Raw genomic sequence first — 25,044 nt, 5'->3', positions numbered from 1 at the left:
TTTTAACGTTCTTACTATTACAGAGCTTCAGGACCTGGCCTTTTAGTCTCTGGAATACAGTATTATTGGGAGCCATGAGACCACTTATCTTTTGATACAGTGATTTTGCTGTTTTATAGCAAAAAATGTTAAATAGTTGTTCGTGTACTTGGCAGTTTTTCTCCTGACCAGTCACTCATAAGTGACATAATAATGTGTTAATACTGCTTTGCAAAAAATCATAAAAAACTGGCCAGCCATTCTATTTGAAGCGTTCTGTTCTCTGGGCAGAGATTGGTATCCTGAAAAAGGGCTGATGGGCAATTTATAAGGCAAGTAGATGGCTTTGAATCACACAGAAGCCATCAGATCTAGCTTTCCCCTAAAATAATCCAGAACAAATAATTATTTTCTTTTTCAGATTTCTTGCCTTCAGCCCTTGCCTGTGGTGTTTTATCATCTTTGTAATCAAAATTATTTTTATGCCCAACTAGAATATGAACTCAAGCCATCAGAAAGAGGGAAGATTGGAATTTAGTATAAATCATTGTTTCTTTTTAAGACTCTTATATTTTCTCAAGATTTTACTGCTTAATCCTGAATCCCTTAAGGCATTATATAGTTAGCAGCCCAAGAGATAGTCACCAATTTTGTTGTTCTCTTAATGTAATGGTACCATTTCATTAGAACTTCTGGAAGATGTCTTCTATATATAATTTTCTCTCGGAGGATGTCTCTATAATGTCACTATAAGAAAGTTGGGTGTGAATATTTCATAAATAAAATAAAGGTGACATATTGAATGTTTTAGTTGGTAGATATGCACCAGCAGGCATATATATGCTCAGTGATATCCTGAGCAATTAATTTTATGAATTGTTTATCGTGGATCATAAAGAGATACAGAACAGTTAAGAATGGAGGATCAGCTTTTCTTAGCAATTTTCATAAAAATATAGTCAGCTCCCTTTCTTTTTTTGCACCTTTGAAATTCATTAAAGCATAATAAACATAATGACCTCTAAATATTATACCAAGTGCTTCAAGAGATTTCTGTCATTCTGGCTATTAGGAAGACTTTAAAATTTCTCCCAAATTCAATTAAATTAGGAAGCAAATGCCAGGCAATTTTTGGCTATATAAAAATTGCATAAGTGAAAGTTATTATTTCTCCTCCCCAAATATGTTTTCTTTATTCTCACTTATTTCACTATATAGAAAACTAGAAATCTTATCTTTCATAACTTATTTCATAATTTGGAAATAAACTCTTTATATTGTATAAAAAAGCAAAAAAGTATATAGTTGTATGGCATTCAAAGTCCATCATTTTGCTAAGCATGCCAGGATGAGCCTTAGAAATAGAGGAGGCAGTTGCTTACATGGGAAAATTTTAGGGCAGCTAGGAATATTCCTCCACCCTTCAGGGGAAAAAAAAAAAAAAATGAAAAGAAACTCCCCTCCAAATAAGTCCTGACCTGAAATTTCAGTTGTAGAGACTTATTCCCATAGCTATAAAGGTTTTGTTCCCTGTTAAAATGTACTTTGTTCCCATTTGGACTGTAAATGACAATAAGCCTTTATCACACCTTGGGACTTTACAAAGTCTCTTTTTTTGAAGGCAGGGAGAACAAGAAGTAGATGGACAGATCTTGACACATACGTGTGAAAATGCCAAAGATAAATGTAGGCTCCACAGTTTTGCTTAGGGTTGGCACTAAAGATCTATTATGTTAGTTATACAGAAGAAAAAACCAAGTAAGATCATTGAACAGACGGCTTTTTGGCCTTTTAAAAGGGTGTGTGAAGGTATAGCTGAGAAATAATTCAGGATTCAGCACCAATTATCACTCTTCCCTCTATCTCTTCAACCATAGAAACCCATTCCTGCTCTTTTGAGTATCCTTCAGAGTTCTGACTGTATTCCTTTGTGTTTGGCCATATTTATCATCTTAGCTTGATATAGACCCATGAAATTTCAAATATTTGTTCACCCCATGAAGATCGCCTCCAGTATCCCCCTCACATTCTGTGGCTGCTTATTTTTACATGTTGCCTTTCTTCCTGTGTTAGTTGTCCTTCCCCACTTAAAAAAAAAAATTAATCTATGATCACTTTTTAATTTTTTTCTTGCAAGTTGTCTTAACCAAGCCTCCTTTGTCAATAAAGTCTGTTATACTACCTTTCCCCAAATACTGTCTTTGAAAGTTTCTTCCATTTCTTCCAACCAAAAATAAATAAATACAGTTTTCTAAAAAAGCTTTGGCTTTAATTTCCACTCTACTGTTGTATTTTATATCTAGACGAATTTGACAGTCTGCCCCTAGGACATGAACTCTTATTTTCTCTCTTGAATAATACTGAATATTCTCTCTGCTCAGTAATGGTGACTCTTAAAAGTATAATAAAAGACCGCTTGGGAAAAGTCCATTTTCTTAATCAGCAGATCACATTTTATGATAACATTCTGAATTTAATATTTAGCATTTATCATGTCCTCACACTCTCAAAAGTACTAGGCGTTTCACATAGAAGTGGCCCCTGTTGTCAAAGGGCTTCCATCATAAAAGGTTTTGACTTACAAAATAAATATAGACTGAGAAACCAGTTTTCAACACTTAGCCACCCTTTTTGGTAGCACCTTTGATTCAAAGAAATTCAAACACTTTAGCAAGGTGTGATAAATACAGTGAGGTAGAAAATGAGATCAGAGGTTTGTATGATTTCTCTTTCCTTAGGGTATAGTTTCATTGCATATGAAGAAAATCCTGGGGTGCCTGTATACGATTGCCAGAGATTAAAAGGAGGACAGGAATCTCTGAGAAATGGTGGGCCTTGAGAGACAATAAAGTAGTTAGGGCTTCCCTGGTGGCGCAGTGGTTGAGAATCCACCTGCCAATGCAGGGGACGTAGGTTCGAGCCCTGGTCCGGGAAGATCCCAATGCTGTGGAGCAGCTAAGCCCGTGAGCCACAACTACTGAGCCCACACGCCACAACTACTGAAGCCCGCTCGCCTAGAGCCTGTGCTCTGCAACTAGAGAAACCACCACAATGAGAAGCCCGCACACCACAACAAAGAGTTAGCCCCCACTCTGCAACTAGAGAAAGCTTGCGCACAGCAGCGAAGACCCAATGCAGCCAAAAATAAATAAATAAATAAAAATTTAAAAAACAAACAAAAAAACCCACCAGAGATATAAAGTAATTAAGAGTGTGGCCTCTGAAGTCAGACTTAGATTCAAATCCCAGGTCTACTCACTAGCTGTGTGACCTTGGGCAAGTTGCTTAACCTCCCTGACATTTGATTTCTTCATCTGCCAAATGAATATAGTGATTCTTACCTCATTAAAGGATGTTGACGTTGAAACTATTAAATCGTAATTATTGACCAGATTTTTTTTTCTTTTTTTTGCTGAGCTGTGCGGCTTGCGTGATCTTAGTTCCCCAACCAGGGGTTGAACTCGGTCCCCCAGCAGTGGAAGTGCCGGGTCCTAACCACTGGACTGCCAGGGAATTCCCTATTAACCAGATTAGAACCTCTTCATTCAGAATCTGTTTGCCTGCAATGTGTTTATAGAATAATATTGTTCAGAGAAGTGTATCTTCAAGCCCAAATTATTTCATAGTGTGTCTTGTTTGCCCTTTTCTTTATGTTGATGTATCATGTTTCTTGTTCCTATTAGTCCCTTTTAAAAAAAAAACTATTAGCTTCTCTGTTGCAGATTACCCTTTTTGTATCAACACAGAAGTCAGAGCCAGCTACCTTCCTAATAGGAAATTTTCTCAACTAATTTTCAAGGTGTATAATAGGAAGAGGGCAGGGGAGACGTGTTCCTAGAGACACTGAACAATTAATTATTTTGTAATGGAGCTACAGAGGGAGGAGTGGATGACTGGATTTCAGTGGATGAGTGGAAAACATGATTTCTCTGGTGCCAGGATTACACTCAGAGGCATTTCTGCCTATCTCCACTTTGCAAGGCACAGTGCCAATGAGAACAGCAGTTAGTACACCCATAGTGGGGTTTACTAGCTTGCACACCGTGTTTGGTGGGTTCTTAACTTCAGGATGAGGAATTAAATTTTTTACCCAGCAGGAAGTGATTGCCATTTACTGATTTTTTTTTGTAGCAAAGATCTAGCTTGGGATATGAGTATTCCAGAGATGTGCTGTCATAAGGAAGGAGGTGCTAACAAATGTTGCTCACTGGAATCAAGGAAAGGCAATAAAATCCATGTATGTATGTACATAGCCAGGAACACACCTGTGAAAGTCAATTTTGTGCCTTAGACTGGACAGCACAGTGCTCTTAGGCATTTCTTTTTTTTTTTTTTAATAATTGTTTTATTTATATATTTATTTATTTTTATTTTTTAAATTTTTATTTATTTATTTATTTATTTATTTTTGGCTGTGTTGGGTCTTCATTTCTGTGCAAGGGCTTTCTCCAGTTGCGGCGAATAAGGGCCACTCTTCATCACGGTGCGCAGGCCTCTCACTGTCGCGGCCTCTCCCATTGCGGAGCACAGGCTCCGGATGCGCAGGCTCAGTAGTTGTGGCTCACGGGCTTGGTTGCTCCGTGGCATGTGGGATCTTCCCAGACCAGGGCTCGAACCCGTGTCCGCTGCATTGGCAGGCAGATTCTTAACCACTGTGCCACCAGGGAAGCCCTAGGCATTTCTCTTTTTTATCTGCTTTCATACTTGCTGCTGGACACTCCTGTGATCCCTTTGTTTTCTGTCGAAATTGCTCCTTTTAAAGCATAGCTACACTGATCACCAGCAGCCTGGGTGCCTGAGCCGCCAACACACCTTACCCCATATAACTGGAGACTAGAAAAAGTGATCTCTGTGACAGAGCCATTCCTGCTGCCCACAATGCTAGACTCCACTGACACTGGCACAGCTTTTACTCAGTGAAAACAAAAGTCTTTGGGGCAAGTGCCTAGTTCAAAGGTGGTAGTTATCATCACTAACAAAATTTTCAAAAGATAAGGCTAATGAATCTGTCTATACAGAGGTCTGATAGTCAGCAGATGAATTCTGACTATATGCATTCCATTTGTCTATTGACATAATATTCCTGAAGGCCTGACACTCTGATGTTCTGTTTTACCCAAAAGCAAATCAATGTTGGCAGAGTTCCTTTGAGCCCAGAAAGTTCCTCCTTGACATGGACTCCTGAAATCGAGCTTAACTTCACACCTCTCCAGGCTAGTTATGGAGATTATATGGAATGGTAACTGTGAAAACACTTTGAAGAAATAGGAAGTTCCTTGTAAATGTATAATATTATGATTTTTATTTGGAAATATTTGTTGTTTTTTAGGGGACAGTATTTATTCAAAAACAAACCTCCTGATGGGAATGCTCCTCCCAACTCTTTTTATAGAGCACTTTATCCTAAAATCATACAAGATATTGAGGTAAGAATCTATGTATATTTGGGTATTTGCCAAATACTAGAGAATCATCAACATTCTTCAGTAACAGCATTGTTACAGCAAACCCATTAGGGTTTATTGTGTGGGTTAAAAATCAATTTCTTTACAAGTGAGTCGGATAGGTAAAATATAGTAAATTCCCAGGCAAAAAAAATTTTAAGCTTTTAAAAATTGTTTACTGATAGATAAATAGATGAGAGAGAGAATACGATAACAGCAGTGAAACTGCTGAAGTTGCACTTATAAGCCATTATTCAAATATCTTCTGATTTGAGCCTCTGTGGAAGTTCACTGGTAGAAATGGCCACCATAAATGGAAGATGAGCACTGAGTAGGTAACCTCATGTGGTTCATAGCTTGCTCTCTGTTGGTGAACAGTCTCTTTCTAGCTGGTTTATTATTTAGTTGAATGAGTTATATACAGGAGAGTTCTAGGAAATAAATCTTTAATTACTTTGCACATGGAAAAATGTTTTACAGCATTAAATAGTGGCTTTTTTTAAAAAATGCCTTAAGTTTTATATATCCAGTAGAGTAAAGCATTGAGCATTTGTCATTGGTTGCCATGAAAGTCAGATATGAGCTTAGTTCTAGTCCTTTCCTAATTATTGTTTCTTTACCATTCCTTCTTCCTAGACAATAGAATCTAATTGGAGATGTGGAAGACATAGCTTACAGAGAATCCACTGCCGAAGTGAAACAAGCAAAGGAGTTTATTGTTTACAGTATGATGATCAGAAGATAGTAAGCGGCCTTCGAGACAATACAATCAAGGTGAGGTCTCTTCAGTTATGGGAAAGTAGCAGAAGGGGTGAGGATGACCACAGTATAAAGCAATCTAAAGCATAAACTCTAAGCAGTATTTCCAGAAAGTAAGAGTTTTAGATTGTTTCCAGTCCAAAAGCCAAAATTTCCTTAAAGGAAAAATGCCTGCTTCCCTCCAGAAACACATGCAAATGGATAGGGCTAGGGTTAAATTCTCTTCTTGAAGTGCACTGAATGGGCTATTACTCTTTTGGCCTTCACATAATTATAGGCTACCGCTGTTCCTTAATGAAAAGGATAAAGTCTGCATTAGTACTGAAGCCACATATATATAGGTGCTTAGCTATACCTATAGGAAAGAATGCATTCCACACTATTCCGGGCTTTGATTCTTTTGGGGAATCAAACACATAATAGAGCCAGCAAGTCTCTGCAGCACCCCATTATCACGATGATCAAAAGGATCTTGTTTGCCATCCTAGATCTGGGATAAAAGCACATTGGAATGCAAGCGAATTCTCACAGGCCACACAGGTTCTGTCCTGTGTCTCCAGTATGACGAGAGGGTGATCATAACTGGATCATCGGATTCCACAGTCAGGTAGAAAATTTCAAATGATCTTTTGAACTCTGAAATATCAGATTCACTCTGTTCTGTCTTAGATAGTAATTTTGTATGCATCTGCTGAACACAGTTATGAAACTTCATAACCAAAGAAGAATAAACCACCAGCTCTCCCCATCATTGTGTCAGTCTAGAACTAGAAACTTGATTTAGGAATGGTTACGGTAAGTTTACATTTTTGTACATTTAAGAAACTACAGGGACTTCCTTTGTGGTCCAGTGGTTAAGACTTTGCAGTGCCAATCCAGGGGGCCCCGGCTCGATCCCTGGTCAGGGAACTAGATCCCACGTGCCGCAACTAAGACCTGGCGCAGCCTAAATAAATAAATAAATATTTAAAAATAAAAATTTTTTTTAATTACAAAAAAATAGAAACTACATAATCTATTTTGATTTGGGGGAATCATCTATTATAGAAACTTGGTAAACCTTGCATTTCTTACAAAAACCACCTCACAGGGGAATGACATGAATGGAATGAAGCCTTCCTTTCTAGTGGTTATAACTGTAGTACAGGCATGCCTATCTCCTTTAAAATGTGTACAGGTGAGCAAAGCTCTCTCTTTGCCAACCCCTCCCCTGCTGTCCCTGCAGTTTTTAATTGCAAGCTTCACTCAGGGAGGGACCTTCAATTTCCAGAGGCGTTAGTGATTTGATGACACAGCCATTATGCTGCTGGAGTCCAGTGTAGCTTGAGTTCTGGGTACTAGCAGCACTACTAGACTAGAAACCTCTGTTAGGAATTTTGCCTTGAGCTAAAGGATTTAGCAAACATAATGCATCAAAAGTAACTTTAAAAAAATAGGAAAAAAAGCAGTTAACTGCATTGTTAGATTCTCTGAAGCTAAATGTTTACCATTCCAAGTTATCCTCTGTGAATAGAAAAGGCCATTCCTGTTTCTTGTCTTTTGACTTAAAGGCATAGCAAATTCTGTACTTAGAGTTATCAACATTTAACATTTATTGGTGCTTGTGGAGTGCCTCAAGGAAGCTGAAAGATTGTAGAGGCTAACATCATTTATAGGACAAGGGAAAAATGATTTTCTAAAAGAGGGTTAAACTGAAAAAAGAAATAAAATGTGTTGTAAAAAACAAAATAAATATACAAAAATAGAGTGATCAAAGTAAAATATACCTGCACAAAAAATTCTCAAGCTATCCAAGGGTCCCACACTATGCTGTGAAGCCCATATTGATATTGGGATGGCTGTTCTTGATCCCTACACTCATTTAAAGCACAAAAATGGGGCCTTACATTTAGAGTCTAGATAATTTTAGGCCTTGACCTATGTGGTGAAAACTAAGGTCCAGGGTCATCAAACTCACATCCATAGTACTAAGTCAGTCTGTTAGGGAAGCTTCTTGGCCTATGTCAGTCTAAGACCTGAGGGCTGTCTGTGGGATCACCAATGCTGTAGTTATTAATCAGATTCCCAGTTTAAAATGTATCAGATTGAATGTTAGAAGGTTTATGATAATCTTGAAGTCTGTGGCCAATTCTCTGGTGATGGTCACTGCAACCTCATTCCAGCCCCTTGAAACTAGCCCAGGTTTCACATTGGCAGCATCCCATCCCCTTCCTCTTCCTACTCTCCCAGTCCAGCCCTCTGTCTACCACTTCCCCATGGTCCATCAGTACACTTTAGCTCAGCTCAACTTCAGAGCTGCAGAAGGAAAGTAGGGTGTAACACTAACTATGAGAATAGGGTGGGAAGGGTGGGGAGTGAGGTGGTCCAATACTTGTAATAGACTGTAGCATGAGTTCCTCCTCAATCTAAGATAACCTTAATGTTGTTTGTTCCAGGGTGTGGGATGTAAATACAGGTGAAATGCTAAACACATTGATTCACCATTGTGAAGCAGTTCTGCACTTGCGTTTCAATAATGGCATGATGGTGACCTGTTCCAAAGACCGTTCCATTGCGGTGTGGGATATGGCCTCCCCAACTGACATCACCCTCAGGAGGGTGCTTGTTGGACACCGAGCTGCAGTCAATGTCGTAGACTTTGATGACAAGTACATCGTTTCTGCATCTGGGGATAGGACTATAAAGGTAATAAGGCATTTTTCAGTAAGTCCCCAACTTAGAAAAGGGGAGTTCATGTGGAAATCTGCTCAAGGGCAGTTTCATATTTAACCCTCACTGTAGAATACTTAATATTTAAATCAAATACTAGTTTATGCATAAAAAGGTAATGAGTGAGATAGGTTGTGTGACAATTTGAATTAGGTTTTTATTCCTGTAAAGGTGAGTATGAAAAGGGCAGGGGTAAATTTAGGTTCAAGAAAATTTGTCTGCAAGACCAGACTAACCCCATAAGAGTACATCAATTTGAGGATTCTCATGTGACAGCAGCCAGCTACAAATTAGCTGTATACTACTATGAATTAAACTTGTCATTTTTTGGTTTGATTTGGATTGGTTTGAAAAGTTGAATTCCCCCTATTAGTTCAGTCCTATTTTCTGCTTCCCAAAAACTCCAGTTGCCATAGATTTTACTAGTAAAAGCACCAGATCAACTGCCAAATGCTATTTTTGTTTCAGGTATGGAACACAAGTACTTGTGAATTTGTAAGGACCTTAAATGGACACAAACGTGGAATCGCCTGTTTGCAGTACAGAGACAGGCTAGTCGTGAGTGGCTCATCTGACAACACTATCAGGTGAGCAGCAGGTGCCCTTGCCCAGAAGGGATCACTGTTATCCTGCCATTCATTGTTTGTGCACAGATCAAACAAATCTTCAACTGTGTTATGTTTATAATAAAACATTTTTCAGTTTCTGTAGCTTCTTACAGATCAAAAGTTTGCCCCAAGCAGAGAGGCAGTATAGCAAAGCCTTTTGTTGATGTGTTTCCTTCCCGTAATAGTTTTATCACCAGATAGACCTATTTAAAAAGTACTGCTTGGGGCTTCCCTGGTGGCGCAGTGGTTGAGAATCTGCCTGCTAATGCGGGAGACACGGGTTCGAGCCCTGGTCTGGGAAGATCCCACATGCCACGGAGCAGCTGGGCCCGTGAGCCACAACTACTGAGCCTGCGCGTCTGGAGCCTGTGCCCCGCAACGGGAGGGGCCGCGATAGTGAAAGGCCCGCGCACCGCGATGAAGAGCGGGTCCCCGCACCGCGATGAAGAGTGGCCCCCACTTGCCGCAACTAGAGAAAGCCCTCGCACGAACCGAAGATCCAGCACAGCCAAAAATAAATAAATAAACAAATAAAAAAAAAATAAAAAAAAAAGTACTGCTTGGGGCTTCCCTGGTGGCGCAGTGGTTGAGAATCTGCCTGCCAATGCAGGGGACACGGGTTCAAGCCCTGGTCTGGGAAGATCCCACATGCCACGGAGCAACTGGGCCCGTGAGCCACAATTACTGAGCCTGCGCGTCTGGAGCCTGTGCTCCACAACAAGAGAGGCCGCGATAGTGAGAGGCCCGCGCACCGCGATGAAGAGAGGCCCCCGCTTGCCACAACTAGAGAAAGCCCTCGCACAGAAACGAAGACCCAACGCAGCCATAAATAAATAAATAAATAAATAAATAATTAAAAAAAAAAAAAAAGTACTGCTTGAAAGAGGAAGTGAGCAAGAGAGATAAAAATGGAGGTTGAAGGCCCTTCTCTTTAAATTTCTCCTGCCTGCAGTTGAAAAGTGCTAATAAATAGCTAAAGGCCTTTTCTCTTTGCCACTGTTCTAAAAAAAGAAAAAAGATTTGTTTCCCTGCTAGAAATTGTGCATTTTGTTTTCTTAGCATTACATAATTGGCCAGGGAGTTGCCAGTCTTTGAAATTATAAAGAAATTATGAAGAATCCACAAATTGAAGTACTTTTTGGTATTTTTCCTTCATGAAGATGAATGACACACATATGAATAGAATTTGGAAGATTTATCAACCCTCTCCCCCTCCTTCAAAGAAGTACTAAGGAATGAAAAGGCCATTGAAAAAACAACAGATAGAGATATTGTTATATCTAAGGAAATTATCATTCCTACAAATCCTTTGGATTGGTCAGAAAGCATACATAATTTAAATTAGTATATAAAAGTTTTTGAGAACTTACTTTGCATTTCCATTATATGAGAAAAACTGTCCTGGACAGTGGGGTGAAAGCAGAGAGTGTCCTCGGTGACAAAGGTGGACATACTTTGTGAGGGCAGGATGTCACTCATACTGCATCTCTTTCTTATTAATTGTGATTTTAGGAAACATTATTTTTCTTGGCTTGGTCATTTCCTTCATAGGCAACTGTGTACATTGAATTCATCTTTTATATTCCTTGGTGACCCTGATTACAGAATTATATGAAGGTTGGTGCTTTGAAAATATATACTGCATATTTGAACTTAAATCGTACATTTTTCTGCTTATATGGCAGAAAAGAAATAAACTACACTGAAAGTAATACATTTGTGTATGAGTGTTGATTGATTTTATTTTTTGGATATTTTAAAAGACGTATGAAGTATGTTATTATAACATTCTAAGCTTAGAAAAGAATACCTGAAAATTCACTTGACTCAATTTTCTCTTTTAGATTGTGGGACATAGAATGTGGTGCATGCTTACGAGTGTTAGAAGGCCATGAGGAATTGGTGCGCTGTATTCGATTCGATAACAAGAGGATAGTCAGTGGAGCCTATGATGGGTGAGTTTGCTAACAGTGTTTTTAAGAAATCTGCCTGTTAATCCCTCCTGCCTTAGAATGTTAAATATAACCTTTCCTTGTCTCTAAAAAATATCACAGAAAAAATCTGATACAATATTTCTTGTGTCTAATCCATATATTCACCTCTCCTTTGTTTACTCTTTTCTAAAATATGCTTCCCAATCATTTAATTGTACTTGTTTGCTCATGAATTTCATTAATTTTTTGGTTATATATTTATCTGTTTAGCCCTATAAAGCAAAGAACTGGGTAAACCCACTATATCAGGATATGAATATAAAATAGTGACTTATTAATAAAGCTGAAATGTTGGAGAGCAATATCTTGGTGGGGGGTGGCGCTTAGTATGGTACAGTCTTGAATTTTTATCCCTTTGAGTGATTCCTAAAAGTACAGCCCTCTTGTCCTCACTTCTAGCATTTCAGTCACAATGAGTTAAGTAATCTTTACTTTCCTTCAGTCTGATTTTGAATGGTCATAGAGTCCTTTCATGTTGTGGATAGAGCCCATGTCCAGCAATGCTAATAAGCACATAGTAAATTCTTACAAAAGTGTATTCACTTATGAAGTGCTCTCTATCATTTCTTCTCATCAAGGTGCCTGATTTGGGGAAGTAGAAGGCCACAGTTCAAATATTGGCAGCTTTTAATTTTATTTTATTTTTATATTTATTTATTTAGCTCCGCCGGGTCTTAGTTGCAGCACATGGGATCTTTTTAGCTGTGGCTTGTGGGATCTAGTTCCCTGACCAGGGATCGAACCCAGGCCCCCTGCCTTGGGAGTGAAGTCTTAACCACTGGACCACCAGGGAGGTCCCTGGCAGCTTTTTTAAATATCAGAAACTAACTTACAACATTATCTTAGTTTATGAGCTGGCTATACTGATATATCAAGACAACTCAAGCAGCAGCAGTAAGTGTTAACAGACCCACTTCCTCTGCTTTGAGTCAGCCATCACTGTTCTACCCTTGGGAAATTGTTCAGGGTATGATGACATGTTCCAGGTGAGTCCAAGGTTGTATTTTCTCATTGCCCTGGTTTTGATCTATACCCACTTTTCTTGGGTTTTGTCTGTTATTAATACTTGCCTTGAGGAGACATGACCTATACTTGATTTATAGAAGAGCTATACTTTTCTTATTTAAATCAAAATATGAGGATTTGCTTAAACTCCAGAGCTCTTAAATGGACCCCATTCCTCTGATATGTGTGACGTGAGCCATTCTTAGAATTGACCAGAAAGAAGATGCCTCAGAGTTATAGGTTTTTAGGTCTAAGTGATCTCTTCTATCATTAAGAGTTCTAATGTATTGATATAAGAACTCCTTTTGGCCCAAAGTATGGTGTAACTTTACCATTCACTCTCTTCAGTTTGGTTAAAGCTAGCCTGTTTTTCAGGTTTAGGTTAATCACGTACATTTTCCACTTTTTTTTTTTTTTTTTAAAGAAGTTTGCAGTGCTTTACATTTTCCACTTTTAAGAATGAATGCAAGGACTGAGTCTCCAAAACAAAAATGTTTTTGTATATTCCTGTGAGCTGCATTTATAATATAAACTATCTTCACTGTACATATTTATTGCCATGACTTTTTGCTATTCTTCCTGTGTTCCCTTGATTTTGCTTTTAAGTAAGATTTTTGTCCCCTTTTTGATCTTTAGAAAAATTAAGGTGTGGGATCTTGTAGCTGCTTTGGACCCCCGTGCTCCTGCAGGAACTCTCTGTCTACGGACCCTTGTGGTAAGAGCCTTATTGTTTAGAGGGGTTTGGGGAGCAGGAAGGGAAAGAAATTAACATTGATGTGCTGTGGAATACAGAGCTGGATTTGATAGTTAGAACTTCACAAAGCCTACTACTAAGTGGAAAGGCAACCAATACATGACAATAAAATATGTTTATATAGCTGCCTTTCATCCAAAAGTGCTTTAGAGACTGTATATGGAGAAGAATGTGGCAGCTGTTCAACAGCTGCACAGCAACTCTACACAACAGTTTAGTATAGGAAGTGAATAAGAATTCTCTATCCACCAGAAACAGTAGGGGGTACTTAGGGAGAGAGAACATAATTACTCAAATTGGAACCTGTCCAGAATCTGAGGACCTGCACACCTGTGCCTGCAAAAAGTGCCAGGGGAGTCTATGTGAACCCCCTGGTCAGCCCCTGAGTTACGCTTCCTATTTAAGGCATGCTGCCTCCAGCAATTTAAATCTCATCTCTTTTATACTAATATACCCCCTTGCCCAAACATCTTGGTATTTGGGCAAAGAAGTGACATAGAAGGAAGAATGTCACCTCAAAAGCACCAAGTTCTTTATGGTGGTGTTAGCCAAAGGCCCAGATCAGAAAATGGCTTAAGGTTTGAAAGCTGCTTCCATTAGAAAAAGATTAGGTGGGGCACCAGGGAGGACAAATCTTTTGCACAATTCAGGGAAAAGATGAGAGCAAGCATTTGAAGCCCAGTGTTCTGAATCCTGACTCTCAACATTTAGGCAGCCTCTGCTTTGGAGAAGAGAGGGATGCATTTCTTTGTCTTCCTTGTTGGATTTAAAGCTCGTTCTTAAAGCACCAGAACTGCTTTACCTGCATGTTTCACACATGGTTTTTTAAAGTGTGTACTTTAATTCATTTGATTTTTGAAGTATAATCTACATACAGCAAAATTTGTCCCTTTTTTAGTGTACTTCTATGAATTTTGCAATTGTGTAAACACCACAGTCAAGATATAGAACATTTCCATCACCCCAAAAATGATACCCCTTCCTATTAATCCCCTCTCCTCAACCCCTAGCAACTGTCCCTATAGTTTTGCTATGAGTGTCATATAAATTAAATCATATTTATGTAGCTTTTTGCATTTGGCTTTTTTCACTTCTTTTGAGATTCATCCACATTGTTGCATGTGTAAATACTTTGTTCCTTTTTATTGCTGAGTGGTATTCCATTGTATGGATGAACTAATTTCTTTATTCATTCACCAGTTTAAGGACATTTGGAATGTTTTCAGTCTTTGGTGATACTGAAAACATTCCCATACAGGCTTTTGTATGTACATTTTTTTCTTTCATTTCTCTTGGGTAAGTACCTAGGAGTATGATTTCTGAATATATATTTAAATTTAAAAGAAACTACCAAGCTATTTCCCAGAGTAGCATTTTGGGAGTTTACAAATGCAAACCATTTTACATTTCCACTAAACAATGTGTGAATGTCCAGTTTTTCCACATCCTTGACAGGACTTGGTGTTGTCAGTTTTAAAAAACATTACAGCCATTTGAGTGGGTGTGTAGTGGTTGTAGTTTTAATTTGCATTTCTGTGATAGCTAATGGTATAGAACACCTTTTCATGTGCTTATCTTCTTTTGAAGTGTCTTCACATCTCATCCTCATTTATTTATTGAGTTGTCTTACTAAGTTTTTAAAAACAGGTTTATTGTGGTATAATAGACATACAATAACATGGACATATTTAAGTATACAACTTGATAAATTTTGATGTATGTACAAAACAGTGAAAACATCACTTCAGCCAAATAATGAACATATCCTCATGCCCCCTATTACATAGTAATCCCTCCTTCCCATCCCACCCCACTTTTCCTTGCTCCTATCCCCAGGCAGCCACTGATCTGCTTTCTGTCAGTATTGATTAGTTTACATTTTCTAGTGTTTTATAAATGTAATCATAACAGTATGTACTCTTTTTTGCCTATTTCTTTTCACAAAGTATAATTATTTTGAGATTCACCCATGTTGTTCATATAGAGCAATTTTCCTTTTTGAAAATTGTTGAGGAGTATCCCATTGTATGGTTATACCAAAATTTATTTATCCATTTGCCAATTGATGAAAATTTAGGTTATTTCCAGTTTGGGCCTATTACAAATAAAGTTTCTATAAACATTTTTGTACAAGTTTTTGTATGAACATATATTTTCATTTCTCTGGGATAAATCCTAGAAACAGAATGGCTAGGTCACATGGTAAGTATATTATTAATATTTTTAGAAACTGCCAAACTGTTTTCCAAAGCAGTTGTACAGTTTAACATGGTAATACAACTGTGCATGAGAGTTCCAGTTACTCCATATCCTCACCAATACTTAGTACAATCTTTTTTGAATCCTTCTAATAAGTGTGTCATTGTACTGCATTGTGATCTTAATTTTATATCCCTAATGTTAATAATGTTGGGCATCCTTTTTTTTTTTTTTTTTAAAGGGGGACTTTTTAAAAAAATTTATTTTTGGCTGCATTGGCTTTTCATTGCTGCGCGCAAGCTTTCTCTGGTTGCAGCAAGTGGAGGCTACTCTTTGTTGCCATGTGCGGGCTTCTCATTGCGGTGGCTTCTCTTGTTGCAGGGCACGGGCTCTAGGCACACGGGCTTCAGTAGTTGTGGCACGCAGGCTCAGTAGTTGTGGGTCGCGGGCTCTAGAGCGCAGGCTCAGTAGTTGCGGTATACGGGCTTAGTTGGTACATGGGCTTAGTTGCTCCACACCATGTGGGATCTTTCGGGACCAGGGATTGAACCTGTGTCCCCTGCATTGGCAGGCAGATTCTTAACCACTGCGCCACCAGGGAAGCCCCAATGTTGAGCATCTTTTCATATGTTTATATGCCATCCGTATATCTACTTTGTTGAAGTGTTTGAATGTTTTGCCCATTTTAAAAATGGAGTGGCTTTCTGATTATTGAGTTTTAAGATTCTTTTGCATATTCAGGATACAAGTCCTTTATTAGGTATATGATTTGCTAATATTTTTTTTTCCAGTCCATGGTTTGTTTTTTTATTCCCTTTAAAGTATCTTTTGAAAAGCAGAAATTAATTTCGATTAAGTCCAGTGTGTCAATTTTTCTGTTAGGGATTATGTTATTAGCTATTATATCTTAAAAAAAAATGTATTTGCCTAATCTGAAGTCACAAAGATTTTCCCCTCTATTTTCTTCTAGAAGTTTTATACTTACAGGTTTTACATTTTAGTCAGTGATTCATTTTGAGTTAGTTTTTGCAGATGGTACAAGGTATGGATCAAAGTTCATATGGATATCCGATTGTTCCAGCTCCATTTATTCAGAAGACTATCCTTTTTCTTCTTCGTCTTCTTTTTTTTTTTTTTAGATTTTTATGTTTTATTTATTGCTGTAGAACAAGTGCCTGGCATAGAGAAGATGCCATTAATGGCTTTGGAGATTTGTTTCCCCTTTTTCTTCTTAATAGCAGCTTTGTCAAAAACAAATTGACCATATATGTGTGGGTCTACTTACGGACCTACTCAGTCCCATTGCTCTTTTTGTCTATCTTGGTTACTGCAGCTTTTTAATAACCCTTGAAGTCAAGTAGCGTTAAGTCCTTCAACTGTGTTGTTTTTCAAAGTATTTTGGATTCTTTGAATTTTCATGTGAATTTTAGAATCTGTTTGCCAATTTCAACAACAAAAAGTCTGCTGAGATTTTCATTGGGATCATGTTGAATCTAGATTGATTTAGCAAGAATTGACTTCTTAACAATATTGAATTTTCTTCTAAATAAAGACCATTTATTTAGGTCTTTTAAAATTTCTCAGCAATGTTTTATAGCTTTCAGTGTAAAGGTCTTATACATCTTTTGTCATATTTATCCTTAAGTATTTGTTATTTTTAATGCTATTATAAATGTTATTTAAAATTTTTGATTTCTGGATTGTTCACTGCAAGTATGTACAAATACACTTCTTTTCCAATCTGTGTACCTTCCCTTTTTATTTTTTGTTTTACTGTACTGACCATCAGTACAGTGCTCAAAAGAATTGGTAAGAGTGGATGTCCTTATCTTTGGGAAAAGGCATTTGGTCTTTTACCATTTTATATATACTTTTATATAGATATATGTTAGCTATAGGTTTTTCATGATACATTATCAGGGGATTAGGAGGTTCCTTTCAGTTCCCAGATTGCTGAGAGCTTTTATTAGGAATGGATGTTGGTTTTTATTAAATGCTTTTATCTGCATCCATTGAGGTGACCATATGGTTTTCACCTTTATTCTGTTAATTGCTGTATTACATTGATTTTTGATATTAAACTTTGCATCACTACAGATCCCGTGGATATTAAAAGGATACTAATAAAGGAATACTATGAACAACTCTATGCCCCCAAAATTGATAACCCAGATGAAATGGACCAATCCCTTGAAAGATACAATCTTCTACAACTTAGGAAGAAATAGACATTCTGAACAGACCTATACCTATTAAATAAATTTAATAAATAATTAATAACCTTCCAAAACAGAAAGCACCAAGCCCAGATGGGTTCACTGGTGAATTCTATTAAATGTTTAAGGAAGAAATTATACCAACTCTCTATAATTTCTTCCAGAAGATAGAAGCAGAGTGAATACTTGCTACCTAATTCTGTGAGGCCGGCATTACCCTAATACTGAAACCAAACAAAGATATAACAAGAAAAGAAAACTACAGACCAGTATGTCTTATGAACACAGATGCTCATCTATCTAATGAGCTCATTTACATCTTGTAAAGAATGTAAAATAGTGCAGCCTCTATGGAAAACAGTATGGTGGCTCTTCAGAATATTAATGATAGAATTACTGTGTGATCCAGCACTCCCACTTCTGGGTATATATCCCAAAAAATTAAAAGCAGGATCTCAAAGAGATCTTGGCATACTCATGTTCATAGCAGTATTATTCATAATAGCCAAGAGGTTGAAGCAACCCAAGTATCCATTGATAGATGAATGGATACACAAAATGTGTGTGTGTGTGAATATATATACACACACACACACACACACACACACACACACAGAGAGAGAGAGAGAGGAGAGAGAGAGAGAGAGAGAGAATGGAATAGAATAGAATAGAATATTATTCAGCCTTAGAAAGGAAATACTGTCACATGCTACAACATGGATGAAACTTGAGGACATTATTCTAAGTGAAACAGGCTTATACCTGCTTATGGGAGCCAATTGTTAGACGTTCATGAATTTTGCAAGCTGGTTGAACTCAGATGGGTAGCTTGAAATTGGCCAGGATAGAAATTTTTAGACCATAAAATGTGCAAATGCTTTTACAAATTGGGGAGAGTTAATTGATAACTATATACCAGCACACTAGTTATTATTGCTCATCGGTCCGTGGCCTTTGATTGTAAAAGAATCCTAGAAATACAGAGAAGAGGATAAAGCCAGGGAGGTACTGAAGAATGTTCTCATTCAGCCTAAGTCTAGGAGAGTTAGTAATGAGAAACTAGTGTACTATTTGACATGTATCAGCTCTAGTAAATATTACTTTGATTGTATACGAAATCAACTACCCAATATTTGACTTTTCCATCCTGCCTTTAATCCAAGTTAAGGTTTTTCTCTGTATTCTTGAAACAGCTAAATGGTAGAGAAAACTATCAGCATAGCCTTTCCATAGACTCCTTTTGACAAGTTGCTGAATTTGTGTCCTTTTGATTTTGAGTAGTTCAAAAGTTTTGTTTCTGCTTCTTTAGGAGCATTCTGGAAGAGTTTTCCGACTCCAGTTTGATGAATTCCAGATTGTCAGTAGTTCACATGATGACACAATTCTCATCTGGGACTTCCTAAATGATCCAGCTGCCCAAGCTGAACCCCCCCGCTCCCCTTCTCGAACATACACCTATATCTCCAGATAAATAATCATACACTGACCTCAGACTTGCCCAGGTATGAAAAAGAATTGTGTACATAGCACTGTGGGTAGGAAATGGAACATTGGCTGTAAGGTATTGTGAGTTCTTGGAGCCTTCTCATGCCCTTTATATCTCCAAGTCCTGTAAAGCAGAAGCTGACACCATGAGACAGGGCTGGGGCTGCACATTGGACACTGCTTTTGGTTGAGGTAGCCAGCCTCAGTTCTTAGATGATTCTTGAACTAGATCTAGATGATCCTTGTGTAGTAGAACTAATATTCCTGCCTCAGTAATCTAGTAGGATTTTTAAGAAAATAAAATGAGATTTGAATCAGTTTCAAAACTAAGAGTATTGACCCCAAAGCCTATGGCTTTGTAATTCCCAGATTAAACTAGCACCTATAATGGAGACCCTTTAACCCAAGTAGATAATCTAATGTGTGAAAGGAAAAATCTCTTGGTGAAATATCAGGCTGCTTTCTCACAGCTCTGCCTTGTCAGTATCATTTGATTGTAAAAGGTAGCTTTTCTTTTATCCTTATCCTCATTCCCTACTGCATCCAAAAAAGAAAAGAACTATTTTTTTACCTTGGAAGTAGCTCTGGAGTTGGTGAGAACTCCATATAATCTCCCACTCAAGTCTCCATCCTCTCTCTGGGGCAAGAAAAGATCCTAATATTCATCTTAATCTATAGCCATGGTATATTTATGTCATACTTGGTGTCCTAACCAGTTCAAATATAGGTAATCACTGGTTTGGGAAAACTGTACTAGCTACTGGGGAGGATTGCCATTATTGTCATTTCTTATTTCCCATACCTGCCTCATTCTTGTGCCAGAAGTACACATTTAGTACACTTTTCTGCACATCTTTCTATAGTGGTTCTTCTGAACAGGGTGTTTCATGCCCTGCTGGGCTCGCTTCAGTCCTCACTTCTCTCAGAGAGGATGCACTGCTTCCTCAACCAAGGCACACAGACAGGCCTAGGTGAGAATCCTAGCTGCATGCCTTTGGGCAAATAACTTCCCAGAGCCTTAGTTTCCTTATTAGTAAAATGAGGGTTGCAATACCTACCACACAGAGCTGTTGTGAGGATCCCCTTGAAATGTTATATGTAAAATTCTTAGTGCTTAGCACAGTGTCTAGCACATAACAGGCCCTCACTAAAAACTAGCCATTAATTAGTATTAATATTGTAGTCGTCATGTACCTACCCCCTCCTTTTGCCAAAGTTTTCTCCTCCTTAGGTTTTGATCATTTTGCCATTTTTAATATTCTTCCTGGCTCTCTGATTGTTTATGTCTCCTTCTTTCTCTCACCCCTAAAACGTAGATGTCCACTAAGAGTCTGTCTCGGGCTTTTCTTCCTTATCTGAGTTCCCTGCTTTGTCTGCCTTATCTCTTCCCGAGGCTTCAGCTCTCATCTCTAATTTGTATCTGTAGTCCCAACCTCTGCCTAATCTCCAGGCCACATTTCCAGACACCACCTACACACCTGTCCTTGAAGGTACCAGGAGCACTTCTAGAGCACACATCTAACAATCAGGCTCTCCCCTCATCTACACTGCCAGTCCCCTCCAGCCAAGCAGCCAGATAGCCTCACCTCACTCCCCCACTTTTGTTAGTGGCGCATTGCGTTCATGGCCACTAAGGGCCGGAGCCTCAGAGCTGTCCTCGCCCACTCTACCATTATAGGGAGCAGCTGAAAGCTTGATGCTGCACCCACTATAGTCATTCTTAATCTCTAGCTATCAGAGTCACTCTGCATGAGCACTACAGCCCTGACCATGTCAGTGAGCCCTGCCGAGTCCCCAAACAGGCCATGTAGCCTTTGACAGAAGCTCCTGCATGGCATGGACAGAAAGCGGGCATTAGGAAGCACCTCTGAGCCTTTCCCCCAATTGACAGCTAGTTTAATATTCTTTTCCTCTTAGAGAAAGTGAGAAATATAGGAAAAGGGACTAATGACTATGTGCTCTGTTTTCGCACAGGACTCATTAAAGTTGCGGTATTTAACGTACCTGCCAATACCAGGATGAGCAACAACAGTAACAATCAAACTACCACCCACTTTCCCCGGACTAGCCGAGGAGCGGGGCTTTAAGACTCCTGTTGGGACACAGCTGGTCTGCAGTCGACCCAGGATGGTTTACTCAGCACAGCTGACTGCTTCCATGCTGCTATCAGAAGATGTCTTCTATCTTTTGTGAATGATTGGAACTTTTAAACCCCACCTCCCCTCCTTCTTTCCTCCTGCACATGTTTTTTCCTCATTTGGTTCCAGACAGAGATGACATAAATATATTTAGTGTTTTGCCAGAATCTCTCTTGCTTTGCCGTTAAGCAGAAGAACTAGTTTCCTATGTAGCCTTCTGGGAGAGAGCCACTTCTAGGGGACGGGGGATACAACTTCAAGCCAGATAGCACCCAGTGTCTCCCTGTAAACTGCAAGAATACCCAGCACCTGGCAAGATCTGCCCAGCCCCACTGTGCTTAGGAGGAAACAGCTGTCTGTGTAGCCTCTGGGGCAAGAAAGAAAGAAAACAAGAATGTACACCCTGGAAGATCTGGGCCTCTTTCCTTCCATCTCTTTCTCTGTTTCTGTTCCTCTTGCCCCTTCTCCCACTCCCCTTCAACATGTTTATCTGCTCCACCTGAGAAGAAAGTATGAAGAAAGTATCCTCAGTTATCATAAGGCAAATGAGAAAATGCAATACTTAGAAGAGTTAAGTACTCTTCAGTCAAAATTTCAAACCCAGGCTTTTGCTGCAAGTGACCCTATGTGGCAACGATGGATTCTCAGACATGGTACTCTCGTCGTATTTGCACCTCTTCTCTCTTCTCCTTGTAACACCCACCCACCCACCCACCCCCAAAGAAAGGGGGGAGGGGCAGAAATTTCCTGGGCTCCTTCAATGGCCACATCTTTTCTGGACTCAGCAGTCTCCTCGATTCCATGTAGAGTGTGGAAAGGAGTTGCTGATTGCATTTCCTCTCATTAACAATTAGATGTGTAATAAAAAGCGTTGTACTTCATCTTAAATCACTGCTAAGGCTCAGCCTACAGAAAGGGTTGAAATGGCCAGAGCCAGTCACTCATTGCATTCTGCATAATGGTTCGCGTCTCTGATTTCCTCATCAGGGCCTGCAAGTACCCAGGCGCGCCTGTATCTTTGCCGAGACCATGATCAGACTAGCTTACCAGGTGGTCAAGACTAAAAGGTGATGTCTTTTTCATTTAAGCCAGTAAATATTGTCTCTCAAAAATCAAGCTAATCATCTCAACCTTGCTCTGCAGAACCTTCCTTCTGCTTTTCCAAACCTGGTATTTATAAAAGGCAAAACTGCCAGAGAGAGAATCAGGGTGAAGTTTGGCACACAGGGTTTATTAATGGCACAGGAACTGCCTTCTCTTTCCTTTTCTTCCTTCTCCTGGCCTTATTTTACTCTCCACTCTCCCCAATAAAATTCCTCTGGCAGTTGGTGAGCAACATAAATAAATGGACTTCAGCAAGGGCCAAGGCTTACTGGCCACTTCAAAAGCAGCTATAGGGGCTTCAGGTGCAGGGCACGTGTGCCCCCCAACCTGGGGCACAGGGAACACTATCAGTATGTACCCGGCTTGTTTCCCTGGGCAGGAATGGGCCTTCACCAGCCATATTGTGTGGCACAGACACACCCATCAGTGGGCACAGGGCAGTCTCCAAATCTTCCCTTGGAAGCTGAGCAGACAGGCCCATTGTTTCCGTTATATCAAAGCAGTTGAGTAAAAGAAAGGCCCCTTTTAACCAGCTGCTGTAAAAACTTCAGAATGGGATCCTGTTGCAGGTGACCTCAAAGCCAGGCCACCTTTAGTTCGGGGTCGGGGGGGGGGGGGTGGGGGGGTGGTCATCCTCACTCTTTCCTCTGCTTTGCCAGAAGGAATCCTCTTTCCAAAATATGCCCAGACTGAATTTTGTTACGTACTGAGAGGCAGATTGTGCATATGCATTTTCCCTTTCCTGCTTTATGAGTGCTTTTAAGCTTTTAGTTCCAGGTTATAGCCAGAAAATATTTCCCAGTGAAATGATTGTCATTGCTTGGGAAATTCTGGGTTGGCCAAAAAGTTCGTTCGGATTTTTCCACACGTCTTACAGAAAAACCCAAATGAACTTCTTGGCCAACCCAATATTTTCTGAATATAATTTCCTTACCAAATACCCACATGCTAGATGTATGTCTTCTATTTAGCCACTATCAGGGTTCCTTGTCTATTGTCTTGACTTTGTGTGTGTGTGTGTGTGTGTGTGTGTGTGTGTGTGTTGACTATTAATGGCTTTTTGATTGGTTAAGGATTTTGCTGTAGATGGGGCAGAGGGCCATCCCAGGTCAGGCATTAAAGAGGCATGGATTTTGAGCTATTTCAAAATATTGTCCAATAGCCATAACTTTACCAGTCCTTCTCTTATATGCTGCTGTTTAGAAGTGGAACCATGGAATATTCATTGGTCCCCAGGGTTTTGCTCTCTCATCTAGGTTCAGTTGAAGGTATGTTGACAGGAGCTTGTCCAGTACATCATAAATGAGATCAAGGGTGAACCCTGCAGTCTGGAGCCATTAGCTCTATCGAGGATATTCTCCAGGTTGTCCTCTGCTGCTCATGGAAATGGGAATGAAGTTAAGTGGTCTGAAAAACTTGTCGGTCACATTTCTCAGCTCTGGGGGTCATTTACCAGTTCATTGTAGAAGAAATAATCAGGTAAGTAGAAGTTCATTTCCAGAGAAAGTAAACGCCACTTACCATCTCTGCATGGTTTCAGTGGGAATTGATTATCACTAATCCCCAACTGGGCTAGAAAAAATGTAAAGTTTGACCTTTTTAAAAAGACAAGAGAAATGAAGTCTCAACACCTCCAAAGGAATGGTAGAAAAGGAGCTGAAGGTGTTTCTGGGCTCTGAAATGAAATGTCCCCATTGTAGATTAGTCTCTTCTCACTAAAATTCCAATTTAGGCCTGAAAGAAACATCTCATAAAGATGGGAGGAATCCTGTTCAAAGGCAGGCAAGGAGCGTGTGCATGCCCCTGCACCTGGTTACTCTGTGGGCACTTGTGAGCTCTCTGTTCACACTGGGGCTCCTTGGACAAAACCAGCATGCCTTGCTACATGTGTGTATATTTCCACTGCTGAGAACATCCTTTTACTTTCTTATGTGCAGTTTGAAAATGGACATGAATTGTGAGTGGGAGGCCTTTTACACTTGTCCCTTGGCAAAATTCTTTCCAACGACTCTTCACCAGAAACTTCAGAGACAGGGACTCTCTGGAATTCTATTGACAAGTAATAAAGTCTGGCCCTCATAGCTTGTTTCTGGGAAAGACCCTGGGACCCCTAAATCATTCTGTTTTCTGCTTGAGTAAGAAAAATCCTTTTTATTTTTCTTTTGTAAAATCAAAAGCTGAAGAGAAGAAAATATGCACTCTTCTCCTTTGCCGTCTCCTGGTACCCATTGGTCTGAATAGCTGTGGTTGGTCTGTTCCTTACTTAGCACTTGATTGTACATGGAAACACAGGGCTGGGGGTGGAGTGGCAGGGGGAATATTGGAATAACTAGGGCAACATTTTCTTCCCCAGAATTAGACACCTTGGTATTGTTGACCTTCTTGGCATCTTAGATGGTAATACCTTCCTGCCTAGAACAGCGCAGGCCAGAGAGGCTAGGCTGCAAGCTTGATTCTGGAGGAATCCGAAGTACTTCCAGGTGTCAAAAGGGATGCTTCGATGCCTACCACGTGTTTGATGATCAGGTTTGCCGTATGACTTTAATCCATATTTCTGATCTCCTCCTCCATTTCTCTGAGTTCAACAGACTTCCCCAAGCTGGAGAACAGAAAAAGGTGCCCTTGCTTCTTTTTGCCTTCCTTTCTTCCC

At 39.4% G+C, this 25,044-nt stretch overlaps 1 protein-coding gene across 11 annotated transcripts in view; it reads left to right on the top strand.

The window, feature by feature from the left end:
• The window catches only part of BTRC (beta-transducin repeat containing E3 ubiquitin protein ligase), a 197,867-nt gene extending 176,410 nt beyond the window's left edge, over positions 1–21,457 (top strand). For all 11 annotated transcript variants that reach the window (XM_007187315.2, XM_057531305.1, XM_007187319.2 and 8 more), the window contains 9 exons: positions 5,309–5,405; positions 6,060–6,197; positions 6,671–6,789; positions 8,618–8,867; positions 9,360–9,478; positions 11,344–11,454; positions 13,135–13,213; positions 18,977–19,169; positions 21,127–21,457. In XM_007187315.2, coding sequence (XP_007187377.1) covers positions 5,309–5,405; positions 6,060–6,197; positions 6,671–6,789; positions 8,618–8,867; positions 9,360–9,478; positions 11,344–11,454; positions 13,135–13,213; positions 18,977–19,138 — 1,075 coding nt within the window. In that variant the 3' untranslated portion in view covers positions 19,139–19,169; positions 21,127–21,457. The remainder of the gene's footprint in view (positions 1–5,308; positions 5,406–6,059; positions 6,198–6,670; positions 6,790–8,617; positions 8,868–9,359; positions 9,479–11,343; positions 11,455–13,134; positions 13,214–18,976; positions 19,170–21,126) is intronic.
• Positions 21,458–25,044: the final 3,587 nt, after the last annotated feature.

This window comes from Balaenoptera acutorostrata, chromosome 16 (assembly GCF_949987535.1).
Source record: "Balaenoptera acutorostrata chromosome 16, mBalAcu1.1, whole genome shotgun sequence".
Lineage (NCBI taxonomy): Eukaryota > Metazoa > Chordata > Mammalia > Artiodactyla > Balaenopteridae > Balaenoptera > Balaenoptera acutorostrata.
Note: the sequence above shows the minus strand (reverse complement) of the source record. Positions and strands in the feature narration are given on the sequence as shown.